The sequence below is a fragment of the Mesoplodon bidens genome, assembly GCF_964165515.1.
Source record: "Mesoplodon bidens genome assembly, chromosome: 10".
In the NCBI taxonomy this organism is placed as follows: Eukaryota; Metazoa; Chordata; class Mammalia; order Artiodactyla; family Ziphiidae; genus Mesoplodon; species Mesoplodon bidens.
In genome coordinates, this window is record NC_138172.1 from 52,756,918 (window position 1) to 52,783,651 (window position 26,734).

The 26,734-nt window shown below is 47.0% G+C and overlaps 2 protein-coding genes across 2 annotated transcripts in view; both read right to left on the reverse strand.

Annotated features, from left to right (window-relative positions):
• CMTM7 (CKLF like MARVEL transmembrane domain containing 7) overlaps positions 1–10,725 on the reverse strand; it is a gene marked incomplete at its 5' end in the record, with an annotated part of 47,460 nt that extends 36,735 nt beyond the window's left edge. The window contains one exon of the mRNA XM_081245813.1: positions 10,567–10,725. Coding sequence (XP_081101939.1) covers positions 10,567–10,725 — 159 coding nt within the window. The remainder of the gene's footprint in view (positions 1–10,566) is intronic.
• An 11,181-nt stretch (positions 10,726–21,906) lies between these two features.
• The window catches only part of CMTM8 (CKLF like MARVEL transmembrane domain containing 8), an 85,533-nt gene continuing 80,705 nt past the window's right edge, over positions 21,907–26,734 (reverse strand). The window contains exons 3-4 of the mRNA XM_081246984.1: positions 23,772–23,888; positions 21,907–22,339 (exon numbers count right to left, since the gene is read on the reverse strand). Coding sequence (XP_081103110.1) covers positions 22,256–22,339; positions 23,772–23,888 — 201 coding nt within the window. The 3' untranslated portion in view covers positions 21,907–22,255. The remainder of the gene's footprint in view (positions 22,340–23,771; positions 23,889–26,734) is intronic.

Genomic DNA, 26,734 nt, shown 5'->3' on the forward strand with positions numbered 1-26,734 from the left:
ATTACAAAAACTTAGTTGATAAAGCAGCAGCAGGGTTTGAGAGGATTGACTCCAGTTTTGAAAGAAGTTCTCCTCTGGGTCAAATGCTATCAAACAGCACTGCAGGGCTTCCCTGGTGGCGCAGTGGTTGAGAGTCCGCCTGCCGATGCAGGGGACACGGGTTCATGCCCCGGTCTGGGAGGATCCCACATGCCGCAGAGCGGCTGGGCCCGTGAGCCATGGCCACTGAGCCTGCGCGTCCGGAGCCTGTGCTCCGCAACGGGAGAGGCCACAACAGTGAGAGGCCCACATACCGCAAAAAAAAAAAAAAAAAAAAAAAATCCCAGCACTGCAGGCCACAGAGAAATCCTTTGTGAAAGGAAGAGTCAATCTATGTGGCAAACTTCAGTTGCCCTATTTTAAGAAATTGCCACAGCAGCCCCGACCTTCAGCATCCACCACCCTGATCAGTCAGCAACCATCAAACACCAAGGCCAGACCCTCCACCAGCCAAAAGATTATGACTCGTTAACGGCTAGAGAAGCATCTCTGTGGTGCACCTCACTCTCCAGAGCTCCTCGCAAGATCAGGCTGAGGCGAGACTTCTCAAACCCATCTGTCTAGTCCTCCTCTTGCCCTTGACTGCTGCCCTCACTCCAGAACCAGTTGCACGAGAATCCCCATCTCTAGCTCTGCTTTTAGGGAAGCTGACTTCAACACTCCCTGTGATGGATGTTGGGAAATTCTAAGAAAAATGCTGGTCACGCAGGTCTTCTTGTTCCCTAGACTTTTCTGTTTCTTAACATCTTAAATAAAGTTAAGTGGGAGTCTAGAGCAGTGGAACTCTGAACCTGAACACGAAGTAGAGTCTCTCAATGGCAATAAATGTGGAAGACCCCTGAAACCCTCTGGGAGAAGATCACAGGAGATGTGTGAGAATCTAAATTACAGGACAGATGAAAAAATTTCCACGAGCAGGCAACATCTGGTCCAGGAATTCTACTTTTAGGAGTTTCTCCTTCTGATTACCTTGTACACACACAGAACTATGATTATGTACAAGGGTATCCACAACAGTACTACGACCTAACAAAAGATGGGAAATAACCTAAATGCCTGTTGAGAGGGGACTGGGTAAATAAATTATGGTAAATCTATTCTCTGGAACACAATGCAGCTGTTAAGAAAAATGAGGAGAATGAGAATACACTGAACACATACGGAATTATCCCCAAGATGAAAAGAAGATGGACAAACACACACACACACACACATCAAAACATAAAATAACTCCTGAAGGATATACAAGAAACCAGTATCACTGGTAGCCTCCAGGAAGGGAAAGCAAGAATTGGAGGACTTTTTGAACTTTTAAAATCTTGATCATGTGAATGTTATCTGTTCAAAAAAACCAAATACAATTTTAACAATTGTACAACCATAATTACTGTTTGCATAAGGATTTTTATTTTTTAGAATGGCTCTGGGAAGTGACCCTGGAGGACAGTGGGACTACTGGGCTGTAGAGGCCGTTCCTACATGTCTAGTAGCTGCACAGAAGGTATTTAAATTCCCCCACACGGTTTCCTCATCTGTAAAGTGGAAGTACTGATGCCTCTTAGGGATGTTGTAATGACGAGTGAGTTCTTGCATTTAAAGCATTCAGCACAATGCCAAGAGCAAGAACTCAGCCAACAGATTTACGCCACAGGAATTCAATGACATGTGACCACAGCCCAGATAAAAACTTGTATAACTGTTATTGTAAAAGTGGCCACTGTACCTCCTGTCTCCTGCACGGCTGTTGCCCCATGTTTTCTTGCTAAGGAGCAGCCGTGAGAGCATCAGATTTGATGCAGGAGGCCCAGGCTTCTGTGGGTGTGTGAGATGTCTACTGCTGCATAACAAATTACCCCAAGTTGGTAGCTTAAAACAGTATTCATTTATCATCTCACAGTTCCCACCAGTCAGGAGCCCTGGCAAGAGACTTCTGCTCAAGGCTGCAGTGTAGGTGGTGGCCAGACTGGGGTTTCATCTGAGGCTTGGGGTCCTCACCCAAGCTCATATGCTACTGCAGCTATAGGAATGAGGTCCCTGTTTTCTGGCTGTCTGTCAGTAGAGGGCTGCTCTCAGCTTCCAGACAGAACCTACAGATGCTCGCCACGTGGTCCTCTGCCAGGCCCTCTCCTAGCAAGGCAGTTTACTTCTCCAGGGCCAGCCGGAGCATCTCTCCTTTGGGAAGAACCCAGTACAGCAGGTCCCCTATGTACGAACCTTCAAGTTGCGAACTTCCAAAGATGCGAACGTGTGTTCGCAAGTCCAATCACGTAAGTTAGTTCACATGTCTGGCGTACACTGTCACGTGCGTGCATCCTCTACAAGTGGTTGTGCTTTTGTGTACTTTACTGTACAGTACTGTATAGAGTACAGTAGTACAGTATCTTTAATTCAAGCCCAGGATATCCACAGAGATTCACAATGCAGGAAATGGCATGGGGATTTTCTTTATTCGAGGAGGCACTGTTAGTTTCTGAAGCACAGGACCTGAACATAGAACGGTACATAAAGGTTGCAGCAGCCATTCAAAACGCAATCCAGTGCCACCATGTCATCTATGACGAGAAAAAAGGAGCTACTAGCAGTGGTAGCTACTACTATCACTGGATCGTTTTTCAAGAGGGCAGATAGAATCGAATCCAGCAAGGAACCAAACCTGTGCCATCAACGTCAGGCAGGAGTGAAATTGCAGCTTGCCCTCCGTCTCCTATAGCTGATGATCCTTCAGCTCTACCATCTCCCACCTCCTCTCCCTCCTCCAGTCAGTAGCTCTTCTTGCCTGTTCACTCGATGCCAGCCCTGTATGCCAGCTGTTGTCCTGTACTACTGTACTTTTCAAGGTACTGGACTGTAAGATTAAAAATGTTTTATTTTTTGTGTTTGTTTTTTATGTATTATTTGTGTGAAACGTATCATAAACCTATTACAGTACAGTACTATATAGCCGATTGTGTTAGTTGGGTACCTAGGCTAACTTTGTTGGACTTACGAACAAACTGGACTTACGAACGCACTCTTGGAACGGAATTCGTTCATATGTGGGGGACTTAACTGTACCTCTTTTGAGGGCTGTCACCTGATTAGATCAGGCCTACCTGGAGATAATGTCCTTTTGATCAACTCAGAATCATGTGATTTAGAACCTTAATTACATCTGCAGCATCCCTTCACCTTGGCATAGGACATAACCATGGGAATGACATCCCATCATCTTTGCTATTTCTTATTGGTTAGAACAAGTCACAGGTCCTGCCCACACTCAAGAGGATGGAATTACATAAGGTTGTGACTCATTGGGGGTCCCCTAGGGTGTGTCTGCCACAGTGGGCTAGCCTGGGAGCCTGTCTGCCATACATACACAGACAGACAGCACACCATGGTGGGGAAGGGCTGGGCCTTGGCCACACCTAGGCTCAAATGCTGGCTCCAGAATTTAATGGAATTTTTGAAACTTGGGCAAGTTACAAACCCTCTCAGCCTTCATTCAACCAACAGAAAGGGAAAATAAATAACAGAGTCATTAAGGGTTAAACAAAGGGAAACTGCATGTAAAATTGCCTGACATACTAAAGCAGACACCCAAACCTTAGTTCTCCTCTCAGGAGGAACTTAGGACTTAAACACAAAGATGATACTAATGGTTTCCTCTTAAGCTTTCCAGCAGCCCACAGAGTACATGCGAAACGCTCTATAAAATACGACACACACTGTCTGGCCTATACCCCAGTGAGGGGTTTTCCCCACTCTGGCTGAGTTCATCTCTGGCAAAAGGTGAAACTGTCATTAGTACCTGCTGTCGTATCTCAAGAGCACCTCCTTTTAGCTCTGCTACCGTCTGCCCACCAATGAGGAGACAAATGGATAAGTTATGGTCCAACCAACTACCATGTGTAGTTATCACAGCATCCTTTTCAAATAAGGTTTAATGACTTGGAAAAATTCTCATGGCATATTGATAATGATAAAAAATAACCCCAAATTGTCCTTTTATGAGCTCAAGATCTGGACTCAAACTGCTTCACTATTTAATGGCTTTGTGACTGGGCAAGTTACCTAATTTCTCTGTGTTTCCTCATCTGTAAGGGGCAGATAATGATCGGACCTACCTATCGTGAGGACTAAATGAGGTCACACATGTAAAACACCCAGCCCAGTGGCTGTCACCTAACAGGAACTCAACATGTGACAGATGCTATGATGATTAGTTAAGTATCACTTTCATCATTTGAGAGGAAAAGTTTAAAAAAGACTTCTTTATAAACAGTATTAGCATTGTTGCCACCTCCTTAGGGGAATAAAGAAAACCTAAGAGGAAGAAGTGAGTAAAGAGATATGGAGGGTCATGCTATATTTAATCACTCCCTCTGCCTTCCAGAAGGTCCAAGTTACTCTGTACCCGAAAGCCTTTAATTTCTCCCCCCTCCTTCTCATTCCCTTCTGAATTCCCTTCACTTTCTCCATCTCTAAAAAATGAAAATGAGGGCTTCCCTGGTGGCGCAGTGGTTGAGAGTCCGCCTGCCGATGCAGGGGACACGGGTTCGTGCCCCGGTCCGGGAAGATCCCACATGCCGCAGAGCGGCTGGGCCCGTGAGCCATGGCCGCTGAGCCTGCACATACGGAACCTGTGCTCTGCAACGGGAGGGGCCACAACAGTGAGAGGCCCGTGTATAGCAAAAAAACAAAAACAAAAACAAACAAAAAAAAGAAAATGACACCCTCTTTACTCTTAAATTTCACAGCAACCTCTTCCATGAGTAATGTGTGGCAACCATTGTATGGACAATTTCTCTTTATCAATCAATCTATCCTTCTATTTATGTAAAGTAAAAGGCTGCTCAAGGGAAAGGAACAGCCTTGTCACTGCCGCTGTGAAGTAAAACACAAACCAGGTGAAAGGCTTTCTCAGCAGGACACTGAGAAGCTTCTCGGTGCTCATTTCCGCCAGGGAGCAGGACAGGGCTGCACTGGGGAGAGGCCCCGTTCTCCTTGCCAGCCCTCATCTCTCAGGAAGACCCGGGGCTGGAGGACCAGCTGCCAGCACCAGGCCCTGAGCCAGGCCACGGATGCCAGGAGTTGCTAAGGACCCCAGAGAGGAATGCCCGGGAGTGAGCAGTGGGCAAAGGAACTGCTGAGCCAAACTGGTGACAAAGAAGGAGAGCATCTGGCAGGCGGCGGGTCAGAGGGAGGCTCCCAGGCAGCAGGCCTGGGGCAGCACCTCGGGCAGATGGCAGGGGGAGGAAACAGATGGACAGCCAGGGGCCCGGGCAGAAAGTGCCAGCACTGAGAGTGGGGGATGAGGGACGGGAGGAAGGGAGCAGAGAGAAGGCCTTCCCTGGTACAGAACTGAAATCAATGCACTGACCCCCACAGGGAGGCCTCGGAATGTCCTGGAGGGTCTCCAGGACCCACCGTAATGCCAGAAACCCTGTGCACCTCTGTCCGGACTCATGCGGGACAATGCACCAGCCCCATCCCCACCCTGGTCCCCCAGCCTCATGGACCCTTCAGCTGCTGTTTGCATCAGGACCATCTTCTCTAGCCAGTGGTTCCCAATCGGGGGTGGGGGGGGACAGGCAGTTATTTGGGGTGCCCTGGAGGGGAATTCTTGCCAGTAGTTAGGAAATCCACATGCTCTGCAGCCTGAATAAATAATGCCTCATACCCGCGTGGTACTATCATCCTTCCAATGTACGTGGCTGTTGCCATAGCTTAAATACAAGTGCCTTTAAAAGTATTTGATGAAAAGAAAGGCTGCAGTAGACGTTATACAGTTCTCATTTCATACTGGACATACAGAAGATGATTTCTCCAAGACCCCTTGCTTTTGGAAAGGACATGCGGCTGCTTCTGACCAATGGTATCACCTTTGAGCCAAAGAATAAAAGAGAACCTGTAAGATCCTTATGTGCTTGTTATCTTCTTTGGTTTCAACTGAAGAAGGCATGTGTCATAGAGGGTGTCCCAAAGTCACGGTGGTGACTCCATCAGCCTTGCACTGTGTGACTTGTGAAAAAGATAAATTTTCACACCAGCAACCAATGACTGATATAAACTCTGAAGAAATAAATCTTTTCTTATTAAGCTCTAAAAAAATAAAATAAAAGCATTACGAAATTTCCCAGTCCATCCATGTCACTGTTCCTTTTCCAAACCGTCAGACACCAAAAATACTACTATGACTTAAAATATTACTACTATCACATTTGGCTCCTTGAAATTTCTGGATGATAAAGGGACAACTATTGATTCTAGATGTTAACAAGTCTAGATAGTTATTTAATGCCAGCATGCTCAGCAGGGAAAGAGGTGCTCCACTCCTCTCTCTGTGAAAGGGGAGGGCCATTTATCCCGGGGAAGTATTTACAGCTCTGCACACCAAAACTTCTCTACAGGGGAGTTCATCACTGTCTTATTTGTGAATAGGCAGAACTGGAAGCTCCTTGAGCCACAAAAAGGGGGAGGGGGCTGGTCACACAGACTAAGGGACATTAGTGACTGGCTATAAAAACGCTGTTCAAAACCTAATTGCAGACAAACCTTAAGTGACATGAGAAATCATTCATTACATATTAAGCAAAAAACTTACAAACTGCAGAGCATCACCCTTCTTTTGTAAAACCAAAACAAAACCAACAACCACAAATTCCCTCTCTCCTATGAAATAGTAGAAAATCTTACTTTAAATATCAATCTTGGGGGAGAGGGAGTGGGAGACTCTGGTTTCTTCCCTGTGTTTCTCAAAGTTTCTACAATGAACAAGTATTACTTCTGTTATTGGGAACAAAGCCCATAACTTATGTCTTATCATTTTTATTTGTTTGACCATTGATGGACAGCTGTTTCTTGTTCTTGGATCGGGATTGGGTTTGGGTCAAAGACTCCTGACAGTGAGGTTCTTCGCTGCCCTTAACTCTGCAGCTTCCAGGAAACAGGGCATGGGGGTGCAGGTTGCATTTGGGAACCAAATGATCTGAAACAGAACACGGAGGGGTGGGCCATTCTGGGCTATGCTGGCTCATTCCCCACTCTATTCACGGTTATATTCTATTCACGGTTATATCGGAGGCTGCGATCCCCCAAAGTCTAACTCCATTTCGAATCTCGGCTGTGAATGTCCAAGGGAAGACCATACTTGCTCCGACCTCCTAGAAAGTCTTTAGGATGCTCTCTCTGGCCAGAAAACTCAGGCAGTCTCCCCCGACTCACACACCCACTTAGGCTCCTTCAATCGTATTTCTGACAATCCACCTCTTTAGAATCGTAAATAAGTACTTGCAGTGCCTCTTCGTTCTATGAAATGAATAAAATGCATCCTGAATATGACCCTAATCCCTGTGACAACTGAAAAAAGCTTCCACAAAGTTCCAAAATGACCCCTAGGGGGCTGTACAGCCCCAGGTTGAGAACCATCACTTCAGTGGTGGGTTGATATCGACATGATTACTTCTGGGATAGTCTCAGAATAAGGACCATATCCTCAGCACTATCTGGCAGACCCTAGATAGTCTACTCTTGGCATACTTCTCCAGACTCACCCACATCACTCCCAGCCGTGTTCCTTCCCTCCAACCATTATCACTACTCCTTCCTCCAGCCTCAGAGCCATTGTCTGTGCTCTTCCTTCTTTTGGTAACACTGTTCCCTCATCCTTCAAACATCCCTTCCTCAGAGAAGCCCATCCTTACCTCCCAGACAGGGCAGACCCCCTAGTTAATCCTCTATGACACTGAGGACCTCTCTTTCATAGCTTTTGTCCCAGTTTATAATTTTATATTTAAAATCAATTGATTAATACTTTCCCTATTACAGTATAGAGAGAACAGGAGATGACCTGTCTGGTTTACTCTGCTTTCCACACTGCCCTAGCGTACAGTAGGTGCTCAATATTTACTGAGTAAATAAAGGAAGCTTCTTGGAATTCCCTGGCGGTCCAGTGGTTAGGACTCTGTGCTCTCACTCCAAGGGCCTGGATTCAATACCTGGTTGAGGAACTAAGATCCCACAAGCCCCGTGGTGCAGCCAAAAAATAAAAATAAAATAAAGGAACCTTCTGGAAGACACTTAAATTTCCATCTTTACTGCTTATGAAACTACACTCTGATTCTCCTTCCCTATTATGGTTCTGCAAATGTCCCAGTCACTGCCGAAAGGATCTATCTTGTTAACGGCTGTATTCCACACGCCTCGCTTGCACAGAGGTAAGAAGAGAGCAGATGCTCAAGAAGTGAGAGAAGCCTCTTTCTACATGTCAGGGTGGGAAGGGGAAGAACTGCCCAACACTGGCCCATGTCTCGCCCTACCTCCTTCCTTTCCACCACCCCAGCATCACCCAGCTCTGTCTTACGCACACTGAATAAGGACATGGAGAGGCCAACGGGGCACGCCCAGCCCAACACACCCACATTCATCTCCCAAGATGCAACTCAAATGTCACCTTCGTCTTCCCTCCATCTTTCCTCCCTTATGTGGGCAACCACAGAGCTTTCATCTCCCCGACCACGGGGTTTGGGGACTTGTGTGTCTCCTCAGAACCAAAGACTCCTTGAGGGCAAGGGCTCTGTCAAATCCATCTGTTGCCGCAGAAATGGAGATGAACATGGCACTCACAAACGTCTGCTGAACAAACAAACTGATGAGGAGTGCTGGTGGAGCCCTGAGCAAGGCCCTCTGGATCCCTGCAGCTCAGGCCCCTCAGGGATCCAGGTGATGCCAGGAGACCCGGCTCCAGCTTACACTCTGTGAGGTTCCAGGTGGACATTCCTTCCTCGAGTAATGGACTTGGGGAGACTCCCAGAAAAGAGGAGAAGGAGGAGAATGGGGAAGAGATGGACAAGGGGCCCACGCAGAGAGTCCTAAATGGTCTCTCTGTTGTAATATGACCATCCAGCAAGGGCAACTTCACTCCCAGGGGCTCTGCTCAAACCAGCCTGCAGCCACACGGCAGTCCCCAGGGGAGGAAGAAGATGTGAGTCCTCTGGGCACACAGAGAAGCAATCCTCCAAGTCTTTGTTCTCTTTGGAACAAGCGGCCCATCACTGTCACCTGCAACTTGGCACAAGAGCCTGAGGTAAGAGGCTAGCTTAGGAGCTTAGAGTGAAACAGAGGTTTCTCTTCTCCATAATCTTTGTCCATTAAACTCATGGACCGAAACAGAGGGTCTGACCGTGATTTTTCTCCACCAAACTCATCATTCAGCTCCTGATACATTTTCCAATGCTCAGTTAAGGCCTGACCCACTCCCACCCATCTTTTTTAAGGATGGGGAAGTAGGCTGGTCCCCTCTATTTGGCTGATCAGATCTCTTAGCCTGAACCCCCAGAATGCCTTGCTCAAAACCAACACAGCTCAGCATGATTTTTTTTTGTAAGTAACTAAAATGCCTCTACTTCCTAATTTTTAGTCCATCTAGACGCTCTTCTTTGAGAAAAGGGAACTAAGTCCCTCTTCCCTTCAGGTCTGGCCCAAGCAGGAAACCAGAGCCCCCTCTACACACACTCAGCACCCAGAGTAACAGAGCTGTGGATGCCTGGGCAGCCCTCACCCTGTGTCCAGGCCTGGGGCTGGCCCACCTTGGTACGCCCTGCCTCTGGGTCTGTGACCTTGCGTCTAACCCACAACCCCTCCTTCACCCCCCCTTTCAAAACTACCACTTCCCCCTCACCGTTCTGGCTGCAGACGTGACAAGGAGTGGAGTCACAAAGAACCCAGCCCAGTTTCAAAACTTACCGAACAAACGGGAAAGGTGTTTAAAATTTTAAAATTGTAAGGAAGAAAAACATGGGAAGGCAGAGAAGAGTGCGGAACAGGGTAACAGGCCGGGCAAGGTCTGCGTTGCTGGAGGTCCCTGCAGCGCCGGTGGCACTTGGCGCCCAGGCCTTCGTCCTGCCCGCTCCACAGTGACCCCCATTCCGGCGACTCCCGCTCTCCCCAGATAAGTACCGGCTCCCCAAAAGGCCTTCCCCATTGACCACTGCCGTCCAACGGCCCCGAGAACCGGCCCGCCCTTGGAACTTGAGGGGCAGGGCCCGGGACGGCTGCCCCAAGGGTCCCAGGGCTTTCTACCCCGTGAACGCCTGGCTTTCAGACCCCGCGCTCGGGCGAGGGTGAGCCCCGAGCAGGAAGCCCTGCGGCGAGGGGTCCGAGGAAAGAGGCGGCGGGAGAAGGTCGGCTTCCGCGGCCTGAGCGCCGCCGTCCGGCCGCTCTCCACCCTCGGCCCGGGTCCGAAGCGGCGCGGCCCGAGAAGAGGAAGAAAGACACACAGGAACTTTGGCCGTGGTTTCGGTCACCAGCTCGCAGGCTCCGCAGAGTGGCTGGAAAAACTTGGGACCTCCGAGCGGGGGCGGCGCGAGCAGGCCGGCTGGGTGCGCCGAGCTCCAGCGCGGGGGCTGCACGCGCAACTCGCCCGAGGAAGCCCCCTCCAACTTGACTTGGGCGGCGAGACCCACGCCCGGGGCGCGATGCTCGCGCCGCGAGCGCGTCCCCGCCGCGGCCACCCCGTGTGACCCCGGCTCGCGCCCGGGCCTCTCTTACCATCTGCGCCACTTTCAGCAGCGCTGCGTGGGTGCGGGGGTAGACGGGGTCCAGCAGCCCCTCCGAAGAGCTCGCGCCCAGTTGCCCCGCGCCGGCCCCGGCTCCCGGGGCGCTGCCGCTGCTGCACGTGGTGCGGACGAGCCCGGGTCCGTGCGACATCGCGCGGCCCTCGCCGGCCGGGAGCCTCCCGCTGCCGCGGTCGAAGGCCAGAAGCGGAGAGGCTGGGTGGGGCCGCGGGGGCGGGGCGCCGGGGCGGGGCGGAGCGCCGGGGCGGGGTCCTGGGGCGCCGCGCGCCCCGGCCCGCGCTGAGGACGCCCACCCAGCCTCCGCCGGACGCGCGGGGGAGGGCCTGGCCCGAGCTCTCCGGAAAGGTGGCGGCAGCCCCCGCCCTCGGGGAGTCGCGAAAGTTGGGCTGGAGGGAGGAGAGAAACGGACGCCAGGGGCCGTGGCCTTTCCGAGATGGGCGAGGCCCGGGCACAGATGGGTGTCAGCCTCCTGGGATCTGGTGTGGGTGCGGCTGCGGTGCTAAGGGTACTTGATTGAAGTATAACTCACATACACTGAAATGTCCAAATCTTCCGTGTTCAGCTCCGTTAATTGTTCTGTATGTGTATGTAATGTACACCTGTGTAACCACCGCCCACAGCAACAAATACCGGGCCGATACCCCCAAAAAAGTTCCCTCTTGCTCCTTCCCTCTTTCTGTCACTATAGATTCGTTCTGCCTCTTCTCAGACTTGATGTACTTGAAATAATACAGAATATTCTCATTTGTGTCTGGCTTCTTTCACTCAACAAGCTGCATCGAGATTAATCCCAATAAAGCTGTGGTGAACATTCTGGTGAGATTTTTTGGTGGACAGCTCTCATTTCTCCCGGGAAAATACTTAATGAGTGGGTTTGCTGGGTCACAAGGTGAACATAGGTTTACTTCTAGCAGAAGCTGTCAAACAGTTAGAGATGCTACATTGCACTCCTTCCGGGTTAGTTTTAAAATGAGCAAGCGGGACTACAGAAATGATGTTATCAGTGTTCTCTCTGAGCAGAGTGTCCCTGTGGCCAAACTTGATATATCTCCAAATGTTTCGAAATAACACAAAAAATCTACCTCATGACATCATTGGATGCTAGTGCTGTCCTGTCATCAGAAGACTGTCAATGTGGCAAAGTCTTGATAATCCTAGAATGTGGAGATACTCACGCAATCTGTTTTGACAAGCCTCCCAGGTGATTCTGATGACCACTCAAGTTGAGCACCGTCACTGCCAAAGCTGAGGCATTTCAGGAATCGTAATACCATGTTCTCTACTTGTGCGTACATTTCGAAGTTTTCATGACCAAAAAAAATTGCCTCTAATACCTGTTTTCTGTTTAGATAATAGTCACAGTGCCTTCCATTTCGTTCTCTATAAAACAAAGATAATTGCATCTCGGGGCTGCTGTGACAATGTGATAGCCGTGCAGGCGCTCTGTGACAGCTCCAGATGCATGTCGTTTTCCATACAGATTTACATCTTCACTTTTGTACTTTTCCAAGGCTTCGGAACCCATCATGGAGATGACAGGGGGTCTTTTTTGAAGTGAGGGCTTCAGGGAAGCAGAAAAACCCAGCAGTGGATAATTTCCCCTCCTTCCAGGGGCCTTCATCCAATTCTCCAGCCACCTTCTAAATCCTATCCCTAATTGTGAAATGGGCTGATAGCGCTCATTTTTGAGGTTCAAACAGAAATGAATCTGAAAATGTTAAAAGAGGTAACAAAGCAACATACAAATGTAAGGAATAATTAGCTTTTGGTGCTAATATTTTCTATCAGCATCAGTATTCCTATGAAGTTACCAGGACAGGGGAGGGAAGGAAGGGGAGAGGGAGGAGAGGAGGCTCTTTTTCCTTCTTTATCCATGAAATCTTTCATAAATGAAATAAATGATGACCAAAGATGACTACTCTTCCCTTCAAAAGGAGACCAAGGAATGGGCATAGTCCTCTGAATGGTTTTTATGCAGTGATTTTCAATGTATGGTCCCCAGACCAGCAGCACCAGCAGCACCAGCAGCACCCCGGAACTGGTGAGAAATGCAAATTCTTAGCCCCACCCCACCCCCATCCGCCCCAGACCTGCTGAATCAGAACCTCTGGGGGTGAGGCTCAGCAATCTGTGTTTTGGCAAGGTTGGCCCTCCACCTCCCACGTGATTCAGATGCATGACGGAGTTTGAGAACCACTGGCGTTTCCGGAATCCACTGGAGCTGAGACTTGGCTGGGTTTCTTGGACTGCCGTTGGCCCACGTGCCACCCAGCTTAGATCGGAAATAATCACTGGTGGTGGCCACTCTGTGTTAATCGCTTTATCATGATCACTTAAAAGCCCGAGCGAGAGGCCTGGCAGCACAAGAGCTGCGTGCTGGCCCGGAGTGCAAGAAGAGGCTCCACAGACCAGACCTGCGGCCAAGTACACGGAGGTGTCTTCACGGGGCAATGACTTCTTGGTGGGAAGGGCTGCCCCCTGGGGAGGAAGGGCTTTGGTGGGTGCAGGGCTGGGTGCACTCAAAAGAGGGGGCCCACCCACCTTTGCCATCTTGCCTTGCCACCTCTCCAGCCAAATCTAGCAGCTTCCACTCCTTTGGACCCCATGCTCAAGCCTGAATGAACGTCACGCCCTCTGCTATATCATGCCTCTGAGTGTTTGTCTGAACTCCCTTCTCCACCGACGGCTGGTTAACAGCTCTTTATCCTTCAGTGTGTGGGGTTGAGATGGCCCCTCCTCCTCCAGGAAGCCTTCCCTGACTTCCCACCACTTCCCAGTAAGGGTAAGGTGACCCTGGTGGGCCCCCATCATTTGATTAGGAAGTTGCATGGTGATACTGTCAAGTCATCTTTGGAAAATACCACCTGACATGACTCCTACGAGGATCAGATTAATTAAGGCCTGGAAAGTCCTCAGTACAGTGCTTGGCATATAGCAAGTCCTCAACAGTGTGCACGCTCTTCTGGGCCTTTATCCTGTCAGCCATGGCACCAATCACAATGCCTGGAACACAACGGTGCATCTTTATTACTTTTCAATTTGATAGTGGAAGAACCATTTATTTATGCTTAATTGCCATGAAGCCCAAGAATAATCATGACTATCAGGTGTGACTAACAGGTCACATCAGTTTTACTGGTCTATTAAATTAAAACTAAGTCTGAATATGAATGCTCACTCTGCATTATTTGTTGTGCATAAGGAACAATCTTCTACTTGCAAATGGGGGGAAACCTATCTGGAGATTCAAGAAAAGAGTAGCGTGGAAAGAGCACTGGATTCAGAGTTAGAAGACCTGGCTGGGAATCCAGGTGCCTCGGAGCAGGAATCTCCAGATCTGCAAAGCAGGGGGCGGCGCTGCTTACTCACAGGGCTGCTGTGAGGAGTGAATGAAATTACACGTGTCCAGGCATTTGGTACACGTTAGTGGACCCTGAAATAGGCCGGGATAGAGGACGGCTGTGTCTGGCAGGTTGGGGCACTGGCAGACGGGCAAACAGCATTCTGAGCCAGGACCTAGCAAAAAACAAGCAAGCAAACAACAAAGCAAAAACCTCTGGGCTGCCCTTGGTTCAGATCTGCCCTTTTTGTTCATAAACCTTGACCAGCTTACATGCCTTGTACCACGTCCCTCCGATACCCCCAAGAAACGTCTGTAAACAACTGAGGGGCACGAAATATTGCTAACGCTTGCTGCCCCGCTCAGGATGTTTGTACTTGGTTCCTGCCTACACTTGAGAATTTGGTGCTGACTCACACAGGTGGTCCCCGAATTACCCCCACCCCCGCCCAATGTGTCTCTGGAAAGCCCGCCCTATATGGTGGATGTCACGTTGAAGACTGATGTCTGGCAGTGGTTGATGAGAGCACGGTGACACTGGATGGATCAGCAGTGAAGCTGACCTTGGACAACTTTCTCTCATTTTCTGATAATTTCCTGTGTGCTGCCATGACTCCTCAAGTAGACTGTAGGCTCCCTGTAGACCATCTGCTTTGTGAATGCTCTCCACTGGCTGTGACTTGCTATGCTTTGGGGCTGTACACTTGCAAGAGTGGGGCAATGGAGGACCCCTAACTCCTTTAGCAGTGGGACAGTCTGCGTAAAGGTCCTGGTTTTATTTGCTTGACCTCTGGAATGAGGAGATGGGACTTTGGTTGCTGGTCTGCCCACAAGTGAAGTTATCTGGACCTCAGTGTTCCTATTTGTGAAATGGGCTGATAGCGCTCATTTTTGAGGTTCAAACAGAAATGAATCTGAAAATGTTAAAAAAGGTAACAAAGCAACATACAAATGTAAGGAATTATTAGCTTTTTGTGCTAATATTTTCTATCAGCATCAGTATTCCTATGAAGTTACCAGGACAGGGGAGGGAAAGAAGGGGAGAGGGAGGAGAGGAGAGGAGGCTCTTTTTCCTTCTTTATCCATGAAATCTTTCATAAATGAAATAAATGATGACCAAAGATGACTACACTTCCCTTCAAAAGGAGACCAAGGAATGGGCATAGTCCTCTGAATGGTTTTCATGCAATTGCTCTGGTCACCTGCCCACCTTTATAAGAGAACTTGAAGATGTTAATTTTTCCACAAATAATAAGGATCCTTTTGTTTTTTTTGACCTGCTGAAACCACTGCCTTCTCGTCTTTTATTTTAAAATGTTTATTTCCTGATGATGAAGGTATTTCCTGCTCATCGTAGAAAATTGGGGGAAATTCAGAAAAAACAAAGAAAATTGAAATCACCCCATGATCCCACCACCCTTTACAGTTTCGTTTGCTCTGCCTGTTGTAAACTCCAAGTTATACTGCAAACATTTCCTGTTAAAAATTACTCACAGGGCTTCCCTGGTGGCGCAGTGGTTGAGAGTCCGCCTGCCAATGCAGGGGACACGGGTTCGTGCCCCAGTTCGGGAAGATCCCACATACCACGGAGTGGCTGGGCCCGTAAGCCATGGCCGCTGAGCCTGAGCGTCTGGAGCCTGTGCTCCGCAACAGGAGAGGCCACAGCAGCGAGAGGCCCGTGTACCACAAAAAAAAAAAAAAAAAAAAAAAAAAAAAAAAACTCACAAAGGGTTTTTAGTGGGAGCATTGATTTTTTGTGTGTGCTCAACTTATTTTTCTCCATTATATATTTTTAGGAAGACAGTACTTTAACAACTGATATTCGTTTTAATAACCAATCTAGCAACCACAGTTCAAGCACAGCTTGAAAAATGTGTTAAAAATACAAAGTTAAATCATTAATGATGATGACTCTGATTAAACTTGGGTTGTAGTGCATTCATTTCTAAAGTCTCATTCAATGGATTTAATTAATTATTGAATCATTCTCCTACTGTTAGGGTTTTAGGCTAATTTAGTTCTTTTTCCCTATTATACATAAGACCAGGACTAGCATCTTTGTGCATGAATCTTAGACTCCTAAGAGAAACATCCCCAAGTTCAAGGGAATGGATAATTTTTAAGGCTCTTCATATGTATAGTGAAATAGATTTCTGGAAATGTACCACTTCATCCCTGCAGCGTATGTAGTTTTCACCTGGTTCCTTTCCTCACAGTACAGATGTTCTCTATCCACTATGCTGGAGGAGCTGGAAGCTCAATGATGTCATCATTAAGAAGTTTCTTTCCCCCTCCATCTCTCATCCAGTCACCTTCATCCTGCGACTGGCTTCTCCTTGTGGTCGCAAGATATTTGCCAACAACTTCCTGCCTACGCATTTCCTCAGAACTCCTTTCCCAGAACTCCCCAGCAAGCCTGGTCGCGTGCCCCTGCCTGAACCAGTCGCTGTGGCTGAGGTGGGACTGGCTTAGGCCATTGCTAGAGCACAGCGGAGCTGGCTTTCCCCGAAGCTGCTGGGGTGTAAGTGGGTGGTATGGATGTGCAATAAAAACTAGGGTAGTCGGATAACAAGAGGCGGGGAGAAGGGATGCTGAGGCAGCAACAAGGTTGGCTACATCCTGGATGAGTTATTCCGAATATTCTAGAAAAAAGTCTTCCATTGACACACAAGTTTTCTCAAAACACACCTTCCAAATGGGATGTCTCTTCAACTTGCTTGCCACTCACCTTCCTAAGTTTCTGAAAAATCATCACCTCTAGGTTGCCAAGCACTTTCCCCCAAACCTGATCCTCTTTTATATACACCGAACACCTAAGTTTACTTATCACAACACATATTCTAATCTTCCCCATTATCCTAGGTCATCAGCACTGGAACAGTTACCTCACCTTCCTTTACAGCTGTCTGCTTACAACTGGCAGCAAGAACATAGCCAGAACATTTATGAAAGGCCAAGTTAGGAAATACTTCTCAGGTTGCCCTTTCTCAGTGTAAGTGTGCACACGTCTGCCCCAGGCTTATATGGGCTTTCCTCGGAAATACGGCGGGTCTGGTCCCAGACCACCACGATAATGCAAGTCACAAAAACTTTTTGGTTTCCCGGTGCATATAAAAGCTCTGTTTAGGGCTTCCCTGGTGGCGCAGTGGTTAAGAGTCTGCCTGCTGATGCAGGGGACGCGGGTTCGTGCCCCGATCCGGGAGGATCCCACATGCCGCGGAGTGGCTGGGCCCGTGAGCCATGGCCGCTGAGCCTGCGCGTCCGGAGCCTGTGCACCGCAACGGGAGAGGCCGCGACAGAGAGGCCCGCATACCGCACAAAAACAAAACAAAACCAACCCCACAATGTACATACTTGATTTAAAAATATTTTACTGCTAAAAAATCCTAACTATCACCTGAGGCTTCAGGAGTCCTAATCTTTTTGCTGGTGGAGGGTCTTGCCTGGATGTTGATGGCTGCTGATCAGGCGGTTGCTGAAGGTCAGGGCATCTGTGGCAGTTTCTTAAAATAGGACAACAGTGAAGTCTGCTTCATCAATTGAGTCTGCCTTTCACAAATGACTTCTCTGCAGCCTGCAGTGCTGTTTGATAGCATCTGACCCATAGATCTTCTTTCCAAACTGGAGTCAATCCTCTCAAACCCTGCCACTGTTTTATCAACTAACAGTCTGAACCCTCAGTTGTCATTTCAACAACCTTCACAGCACCTTCACCAGGAGCAGACTCCATCTCAAGAAACCACTATCTTTGCTCATCCGTAAGATGCAAACTCTCTTCTGTTCAAGTTTGATCAGGAGATGCAGCAATTCAGTCCCATCTTCAGGCTCCACATTTAATTCTAGTTCTCTTGCTATTTCCACCACATCTGCAGTGACTTCCTCCACTAAAGTCTGAGGGCTGGAATCAACTTCTTCCAAACTCCTGTCAATGTTGATATTTTTTACCTCTTCTCATAAATCAAGAATGTTCTTAATGGTATCTAGATCAGTCCTTTCCAGAAGATTTTCAATTGACTTTGCCCAGATCCGTCACAGTAATCACAACCTATGGCAAAATCTTATGAAAAATGTTATTTCTTAAATAACAAGCTGAAATGACTCCTTTATCCATGAGCTGCAGAATGGATGTCGTGTTAGCAGGCATGACAACAACATTATCTCATTGTACGTCTCCATCAGCGCATTTGGGTGATCTGGTGCCTTGTCAATGAGCAGTAATATTTGGAAAGGAATCTTCTTCTGGGCAGTAGGTTTCAACAGTGGGCTTAAGAGTCAGTAAACCATGTTGTCAACAGATGTGCTGTCATCCAGGCTTTGTTGTTCCACTTACAGAGCACAAGCAGGGTGGACTTAGCCTAACCCTTAAGGTCCCTAGGATTTTCAGAATGGTAAATGAACACTAGATTCAACTTAAAATCACCAGCTGCATTAGCCCCTAACAACAGTCAGCCTGTCCCTTGAAGCTTTGAAGCCAGGCACCGACTTCTTCTCTCTAGCTATGAAAGTCCTAGATGGCATCTTCTTCCAGTAGAAGCTTGTTTTGTCTACACTGAAAATCTCCTGTTTAGTGTAGCCACCTTCATGAATTATCTGATCTTCTGCACAACTTGCTGAAGCTTCTACATCAGCACTTGCTGCTTCACCTTGCACTTTGATGTTGAGACGGCTTTTTTCTTTAAACCTCATGAACCAACCTCTGCTAGCTTTAAACTTCTCTTCTGCACCTTCCTCATCTCCCTTAGCCATCACAGAATTGAGATTTAGGACCTGGCTCTAGGTGGGCTTTTTTTTTTTTTTTTGACTTAAGGGAATGTTGTGGCTGGTTTGATCTAACCAGGCCCCTAAAACTTTCTGTATATCAGCATTAAGTCTGTTTTGCTTTCTTATCATTCGTGTATTCGCTGAAGGAGCACTTTTAATTTCCTCCAAGAACTTTTCCTTTGCATTCACAGCTTGGCCGTTTGGCACAAGAGGCCGAGCTCTCAGCCTGTCTGGGCTTTGGACATGCCTTCCTCACTAAGTTTCATCATTTCTAGCTTTTGATTTAAACTGAGAGACATGTGAGTCTTCCTTTCACTTGGACACTTCGAGGTCATTGTAGGGTTATTAACTGGCCTAATTTCAATATTGTTATGTCTCAGGGAATAGGGAGGCCTGAGGAGAGGGAGAGAGATGGGGAATGGCTGGTTGGTGGAGCAGTCAGAACACACACATTTACTGATTAAGTTTGTCATCTTGTATGGGCATGGCTGTGGTGCCCCCAAACAATGAACAATAGTAACATCAAAGATCACTGATCACAGATCACCATAAGAAACATGAGAAAGTTTGAAATATTGGGAGAATTACAAAAATGTGACACAGAGGCATGAAATGAGAAAATGCTGCTGGAAAAATGGCACCGATAGGCTTGCTCCACATAGGGTTGCCACAAACCTTCAATTTGTGAAGGTTGTTAAGGTGAAGCACAATAAAATGAGGTCTGCCTGTATGCCTGGATTGTTTTTTTCTGTGAAAATCTCTCTTTTTAATTTAATAATTGTCTAGGGAACAGAAATACAGACTTTTAAATTGATTTTCTACCCAGGGCTGCATCTTCAGTTAGTGGTTTTAAATGTCTGTCCTCTACACAGAGATATTTTATGTATTTAAAATCTTTTGTGTGCTGATACCCTGAAGGGATTTTCCTATGAAGGGAGCAATTTAAAAATGTACAAAAGCAACTGACACTGAACATTCTTGTCTCTAGATTTTCTTATAGTTTTAAAATATTGGCTAAATATTTACCTTTGGGGGCTATGAGTTGGAAATAGCAATGGAGAGAGATTAAATGCCTAAAGCATTTCATTGATTTGCCACGAGTGTGGAAATACATCAAATTAAAACCCACCCAGCTCTATCAAAGAGAACGTGATGGTTCTGGAAGGGCTGAGAGGTGAATGCAGACAGCGAGCATAGACAGCAGAGTGTAAGCACACTCTATACTATCCCTGAAACAACATTTTTCAACCCCAGAAACCTATTCTTCTTGTTATGCTGGCTGTGTTGCATGTGGCTTTGCTTTTGTTTTTTTCTTCTTTCTCGAGAGAAAACTTAAAGCCAGTTCAAAACTTATAGCTTTAGCTGAATAACAGAGAATCATTTTGTTGTCTAAAAACCCACACTTAAAAATTATTCATGAACAAAGTCTCTCAGCATTCAAAAGAAGAAATAATTTCCTTTCAGCCAAAAATAAATGTTTTTTGGTTTTTTGGTGGTTTTGGGGGATGAACTTTTAAGGCAACACAAAGGGTCATGCTCTTGAAAACCCATATATATAAAGACATGACAGCAAGTCCCCTCCGCATGGATGCAAACGAATCACTGATCTCTTGAAACAGATCTCTTTGGCGCTACCAGTTGAGGAAAGGCCTACGGCTGGCTGTGGTCTATTTGGAAGACATTTCAAAGTGGCTTATGAAATCTTTCACTCTGGAAGTTATTTCCTATATATGTGTCCATGATTATAGAAATCACACTCTCTCACACACACACACACAATCATAAAAGCAGGCTTCTTTCTTTATGACTGTTTCCAGAAACAGACCTATTAGGTTACAGTTTTTCTACCTCTTATGGAGACTTGATTGCAATATAAAGTACTTTAAAAATCTACCAGGTTATGAAAGAGAAGGTAAAAAAGAATATGTGTGTATATATATACATATAACTAAATCACTTTGCTGTACACCTGAAACTAACACAACATTGTAAATCAACTATATTTCAATTAAAAAAAAAATCCACCAGGTACATGCAAGGTGAACATGCTTCTGGGAGTGTGAGAGGGACAGATGGACAGAGCGGCAGCACACACAAACCCTGACTGGTTATTTCAGCTCTTCTTGCAGAATCAGCGAGTCAGAGGCTGTCCGGGTGATGACTGGGAACGCCGCTCCAGAAAGATCGTAGCCCTGGTCACCTGCAGGTCTGCATCACTGAAGCTGAAGCTTCTCAGCTACACGCGGGACCCAAAGAGGCCTCTCGTGTTCCCCACGCCAACCCACTCCCACCCTCCACCCCACCTCTCCCTCTTGGTGTCCCCTCCCCGCTACCTTTTTGGACACACAACCCAAGAACATTCTTCATTGTTCCTTTCAAAGGTCTGGGGTGGGTGTCATTAGACACTGAAGAAATCCCAACTCTCCTTTATAGGGGGAAACAGCTTGGCTAAGGAATTAGATGAACAGGAAAACCAATGCAAACAACACACAACAGAAAGAAAACAGCACTGCCACACGAGCAGAAAAGAGGTGGCCACGGGGCCATGTCCACAGAGTGCACGGCTGAGCCCTCTCCCTACCATCAACTAAACTAACGTTTCAGTGGTTTTTTGTTTTTCAGTTTGAAAACTCACCCAAGATACACTGCCATTCCAGCAAGAACCATCTTGCCTAAAAACACTTCCTCTAAGTGCACATCTGCCTCCAGAACAGGGTTCTTCCCACTGTCTCAAAATATCTAATAACAATGTTACAAAATATTAGGGCTTGGAGATTTGGAGCCTTTTGGTCCGGTATGTTCCACCTAATATGGTACCTGTGTCTCTGTGGGCAGCAAGATGGGTTTTAAGGTACATGGAAGTATTTATCCTTTTAATGGTTATGAGCTTATTTTAATCTGTATTAGAAAAAAATACCACCAGCACATCAGCCACTGTGCTCAGAGCACCACTTAAGGCAAGCTCATTACTAAGTTCTACGGCTAGTGTCTCATTAGATGCTTTCTGTGCCAACCAGTTGGCATGTGAGACTCATGCCGCCGGCGATCCCCAGACTTGGGGAGATGGGTCTCTCTGACCATGCTGGCCTGGGGGCTGTGGACAGTGTCTCCTGGCAATATCACCCCAGGCAACCCCATGAGGATGAAGAATTCCCCACAGCCCCCAGCTTCAGGCTTCAGCAATAGATCTCCTTTCTTGAGTCAGACGCCACATTACCCTGGATTGTAAAACATTTAATGAAAAAAGAATCTGGCATTTTTAAAAGTTAGGTTTACAAACTTGATGCATTCTTAATATTAGCAATTTATCTATTTCTAATACACTGCCTAAGAAAATAAGGTCTATGGAGACATCAACAAGATATTTAAGATTCATTATAAGCTACAGCACTTTGCAAGTAAGTATCCAGTTTAATTATAACAAACCACTGTGAGCAAATTTAACTAAGTATATAAAAACATTAGTTAAATACAATTCTCTGGAAATATACATTATACCTACAGCTGTTTTTACAGTGAGATTCTTCCTTTTTTTTTCCCTTTTAATTCTCAAAATGGCGAATCACTGTATGGTCCTGGATCTCCAAGCTATAAAACTGAAATATGTGTTTCCAGCATAGCAGATGGTGACCAGGAAGGCGAAGAACTGGAGAAAACAAAGCATAATAGAAAGGGAGTTTAGGGCACATCCTAATTAGCAAAAGTTGTCATTTCACCTCTACTGAATAATGCACTTATGGCATCCCTTGACTCCAAGCTTTCTCATCTAAACCTGCTTTATTGGTTCAATTATCTTCCTTCTGAAATAATTTCAGGCTAGGCTGTTTTTCTTTTTTGGAACCTATCTGGAAAGCCTGTATTCTTACTCCAATAAGCCCAGGGTGTTCACGTGGGGGTGAATATGGTAGTGTGCATCTGAGAAAAGCCCGTGTATTTCTAATTTAGTATTGGTGATTTTAGACCAAAGCTTAACCTCACACTGTCACAGGCTCAGTTTACACAAACAAGCTGAGTGGGCGGAAGGAAGCCAGGGGCCCACATGGGGTGTGAGTGCAGAGCCGGGAAAACGCCAGGCCCTCTCCTGGGGCAACCACAGCCCAGTTCCACCTGATTCTTCATTTAAAAAAAAATTTTATTGATGTCCAGTTGATTTACAATGTTGTGCTAATTTCTGCTGTATAGCAAAGTGACTCAGTTATACATATATGTACGCTCCTTTTCATATTCTTTTCCATGATGGTTTATCACAGGATATTGAATATAGTTCCCAGTGCTATACAGTAGGACCTTGTTGTTTATCCATCCTATATATACTAGTTTGCATCTGCCCAGCTGATTTTTGCTGTGTGCTAACTTGAGCCCTGTGACTTTTAATCTCACGTGGACCCACGCTCTTTACCCTTAAATAGAGATTCTGAAATATAGGTCAAGAATACGATGAACACCCATGGATCACCCACCAGCTTTAACATCATACTGTTGGTCTTCCTGTCTAACTGCCCGCCTTCCACCCCCATCACTTCTACTGCGGATGGAATATTATAAGGCCCATCTCAGAGAAACTTTTAAAATTCGTTTTTTAAATTTGAAAAATATACACCTATGGTTTAAAAATGCAAACAGTACATAAACACATAAATTAAAAAGTAGAAGCCCCTCACGGTCCATCACAGTCCCTGGAAGGAGCCTCTGCTGGTGTCTATCTTCCTAGGCATCCTTAGAGCATAAACAAACATTTCTACTTCAACAAACAGAAACCTAGTGTGCTCATTTTCTGCCTCTCTCTTCCACTGACACTGTAGGCAGCAGAATTATTCTTAGAATCCCTCAAACATTTTTTCTCCCTCAAACACTTATTTTGTTCTAGCATTTGGCTTTCACTCGAGCGGACTCTTTCAGCCACTTTGTGCTCCAGGCCATTGGGAGGCCCCATGATGCTCAAACCAGGAAGTTCACTGCCAAGGTGTCCCTCCTGCAGGTGATGCTTTTCCCTGCAGGTAACTTTGTCCTCCTCGCCCAGATCCTCAGCCAGCCTTGGGGAGGGAGGAGGAGACCGTGGGGATGAAGTGCTCACTCACCGACGAGGCTGCCCAGCTGTTGAAGTTGTGACTGTCCCTCTCCGGGGAGACAGAAGACGCATCCACAATAGCGGCTGAGAGGTATAAGATGAAGGCACTGCCATTAAAGCACAGACCCTGGGAGACAGAGGTGCAGAGTGTTTAGGGAGCCTGGGAAGGTCTGGGCACACCCGGACCTCAGAAGCGGCCAGAAGCGCACCCCGGCTGTGGCAAGGGGCCCACCTGGACTCGTGAGGGGGGCAGGGGACAAGGGCGATGAGAAGGCAGCTCCTCGGCGCCTTGTGGGTACTTGGTGCACGCTGCTTCCTCGCTTACCAACGCTTTGAGGGGTTGCAAAGGGACTTCGCAGTTGGAGCAGCAAATAAAATATCCCAACCAGAAGGCAGACGCATCTGACGTCTAGCATCTGCCAGCAGCAAGTAAAATTTTCAAAATTTGGCTGTAAACATCTTAAAACTGGGGGAGTTTACACAGAAACCCAGATTTCTGGATTCTCTTAGGAAGGGGAAAAACAACAACAACAACAGAAGATCTAGCGATCCTGGGAGCACATTTCCAGCTTACTTCTCTGTGAAGAATATCCTGCGGTTGTTTAAGTCAGTGCATCTGGGTGGCAAGGATTCAACAGAGTTTACGCTCACTTGCATGACTTTCTGGTCTCTTCACACGAGTGAGTGTGGAACCCCAACATGGAGGGGTCTCCTGACTGCTGGCCAGGGCTCTACTCACTACTCAGGCAGAGGAGCACCCAGAGCAGGATGACATCAGAAAAAACTGCTGGATGGAAGTCGAGAGACACGGGCCCAATTGTGCGTGAACCCGTGCAAAGTCAGGAGGCTCCAAACCTCAGTTTCCTTAGCTATAAAATGGGGACACACCTCATGATGATAAATTCTGAAAATGCAAATCAGAGCATTTTAAAACCAGGGAGTTTCGGAAGGGAGCAGTGTTAAACAAGAAAAAAAAAAAAAAACCAGTAACATTAAAGGCAATATTTTAAGTTCTTAATGTAATAAATCAATGAGGGAGGCTTAGGTTTGGAGGAGAGACAGACTAATAGATGCCAGAGGTCAGCAAAATAAGAACCCTGACCAGCAGTCAGGAGACCAAGACTTCGAGTCCCTTCAGAACTGTCACAAAATAGCTAAAAATATGGAAGTGGCTTTGGCACTGGCTAATGAAGAGTGGCTGGAGAGTTCTGAGGCACACGCTAGAAATATGGATGTTTAAGGAGATTCTGGTGAGGTCTCAGATGGAAATTAGGAATATACGTTATCGGAAACTGGAGGAAAGGTGATCCTTGCTATAAAGTGGCAAAGAACTTGTCTGAAAGTTGTTCTAGTGTTTTGTGGAAGGGAGAACTTCAAGCAATGACACTGAACATTTAGCTGAGGAAATTTTTTTAGCAAAGTGCCGAAGGAGTGGCCTGGTTCCCCCGACAGTTTGGAGGAAAATGCAAAAGGAGAGAGATGAATTGAAGAAGGAATTGTTAAGCAAAAAAGAACCAAAACTGGGACTTCCCTGGCAATCCAGTGGTTAAGACTCCGCACTTCCAATGCAGGGGGTGCGGGTTCGATCCCTGCTCAGGGAACTAAGATCCCACTGGCCGTGTGGCGCAGCCAAAAAACCAAAAAGAACAAAACCAAAAAGAACCAGAACTTGAAGATTTGAAAAATTCTCAGCTCAGCCATATTGTGAAAAATGAGAAAGCTCTTTCAGAAGAGAACACTCAGGGTGTGGCCGAACAGCCTTTTGATAAAGAGATTACAGGTACAAACCACAGATCTAATCAACCATGTCAGCAGAAGCCAGGAATAGGTAAGGGATTATACCAGTAGAAACATTACGAGTTTGAACTGAAGGGGATGCAGACGGGCCAAAATGAAGGAGGGCTGTGGGACTTCTTGGATTCTATGGGACAGAACCACAGAACTATTTGACTGCGAAACAGCTTTATCTTTCACGAAAAGAATGAATTACCCAAAGGTGATTCAGAGGTCATCAGGGCTGCCACTCTCATTGCGGGCCCAGTGGGCAGGCTGGTTCCTCCTCAGTTTCAAAGGGTGGGATTTCTGTGAGTCAGGATGTCCCTACCCAGTGCCCCAGGGGCAGGGCCACCCTGAAGAGACACCAGGGTGACAATGCTACCCCAGTGCACCGGGACGGCAGAGCACTGAACCAAAACAAGGCTTGTTCTGGAGCCTCAAGATCAGATGGAATTTGCCTTGTAACTTTTGGGCTTCCTGGGGACCTGTCACCCCTTCCTTCTTTCCTAGTTCTCCCTTTTGACATGGGAATGCCTATCTGTACCCGTCTCACCGCTGTATTTTGGAAGCACTCAACTTGTCTGGTTTCACAGGTTCATAGCTGGAGAGAAATTCTGCCTCAGGATGAACTGTACCTCAAGCCCCACCCATATCTGACATAGATGACACTTAAAGGAGACTTTAGATCAAGACTTTAGTTGATGCTGGAATGCGTTTGGGGGATGCTGAGATGGAACGAATGTATTTGCATGTGAGATGGTCAAGACTGGGGGGGCAGAATTTTTTAAAATATGTTATTATTTTTATTGATATTAGTATAATATTTTTTATACATTTATTTATTTTTATTTACTTATTATTTTTGACTGTGTTGGGTCTTCGTTGCTGCATGCAGGCTTTCTCTAGTTGAGGCAAGTAGGGGCTACTCTTTGTTGTGGTGCGTGGGCTTCTCATTGTGGTGGCTTCTCTTGTTGCGGAGCACAGGCTCTAGAGCGCGTGGGCTTCAGTAGATGTGGCACGTGGGCTCAGTAGTTGTGGCTCGTGGGCTCTGGAGCGCAGGCTCAGTAGCTGTGGCACACGGGCTTAGTTGCTCCGTGGCTCGTGGGATCTTCCCGGACCAGGGCTCCAACCCGTGTCCCCAGCATTGACAGGCGGATTCTTAACCACTGCGCCACCAGGGAGGCCCGGGGCAGAATA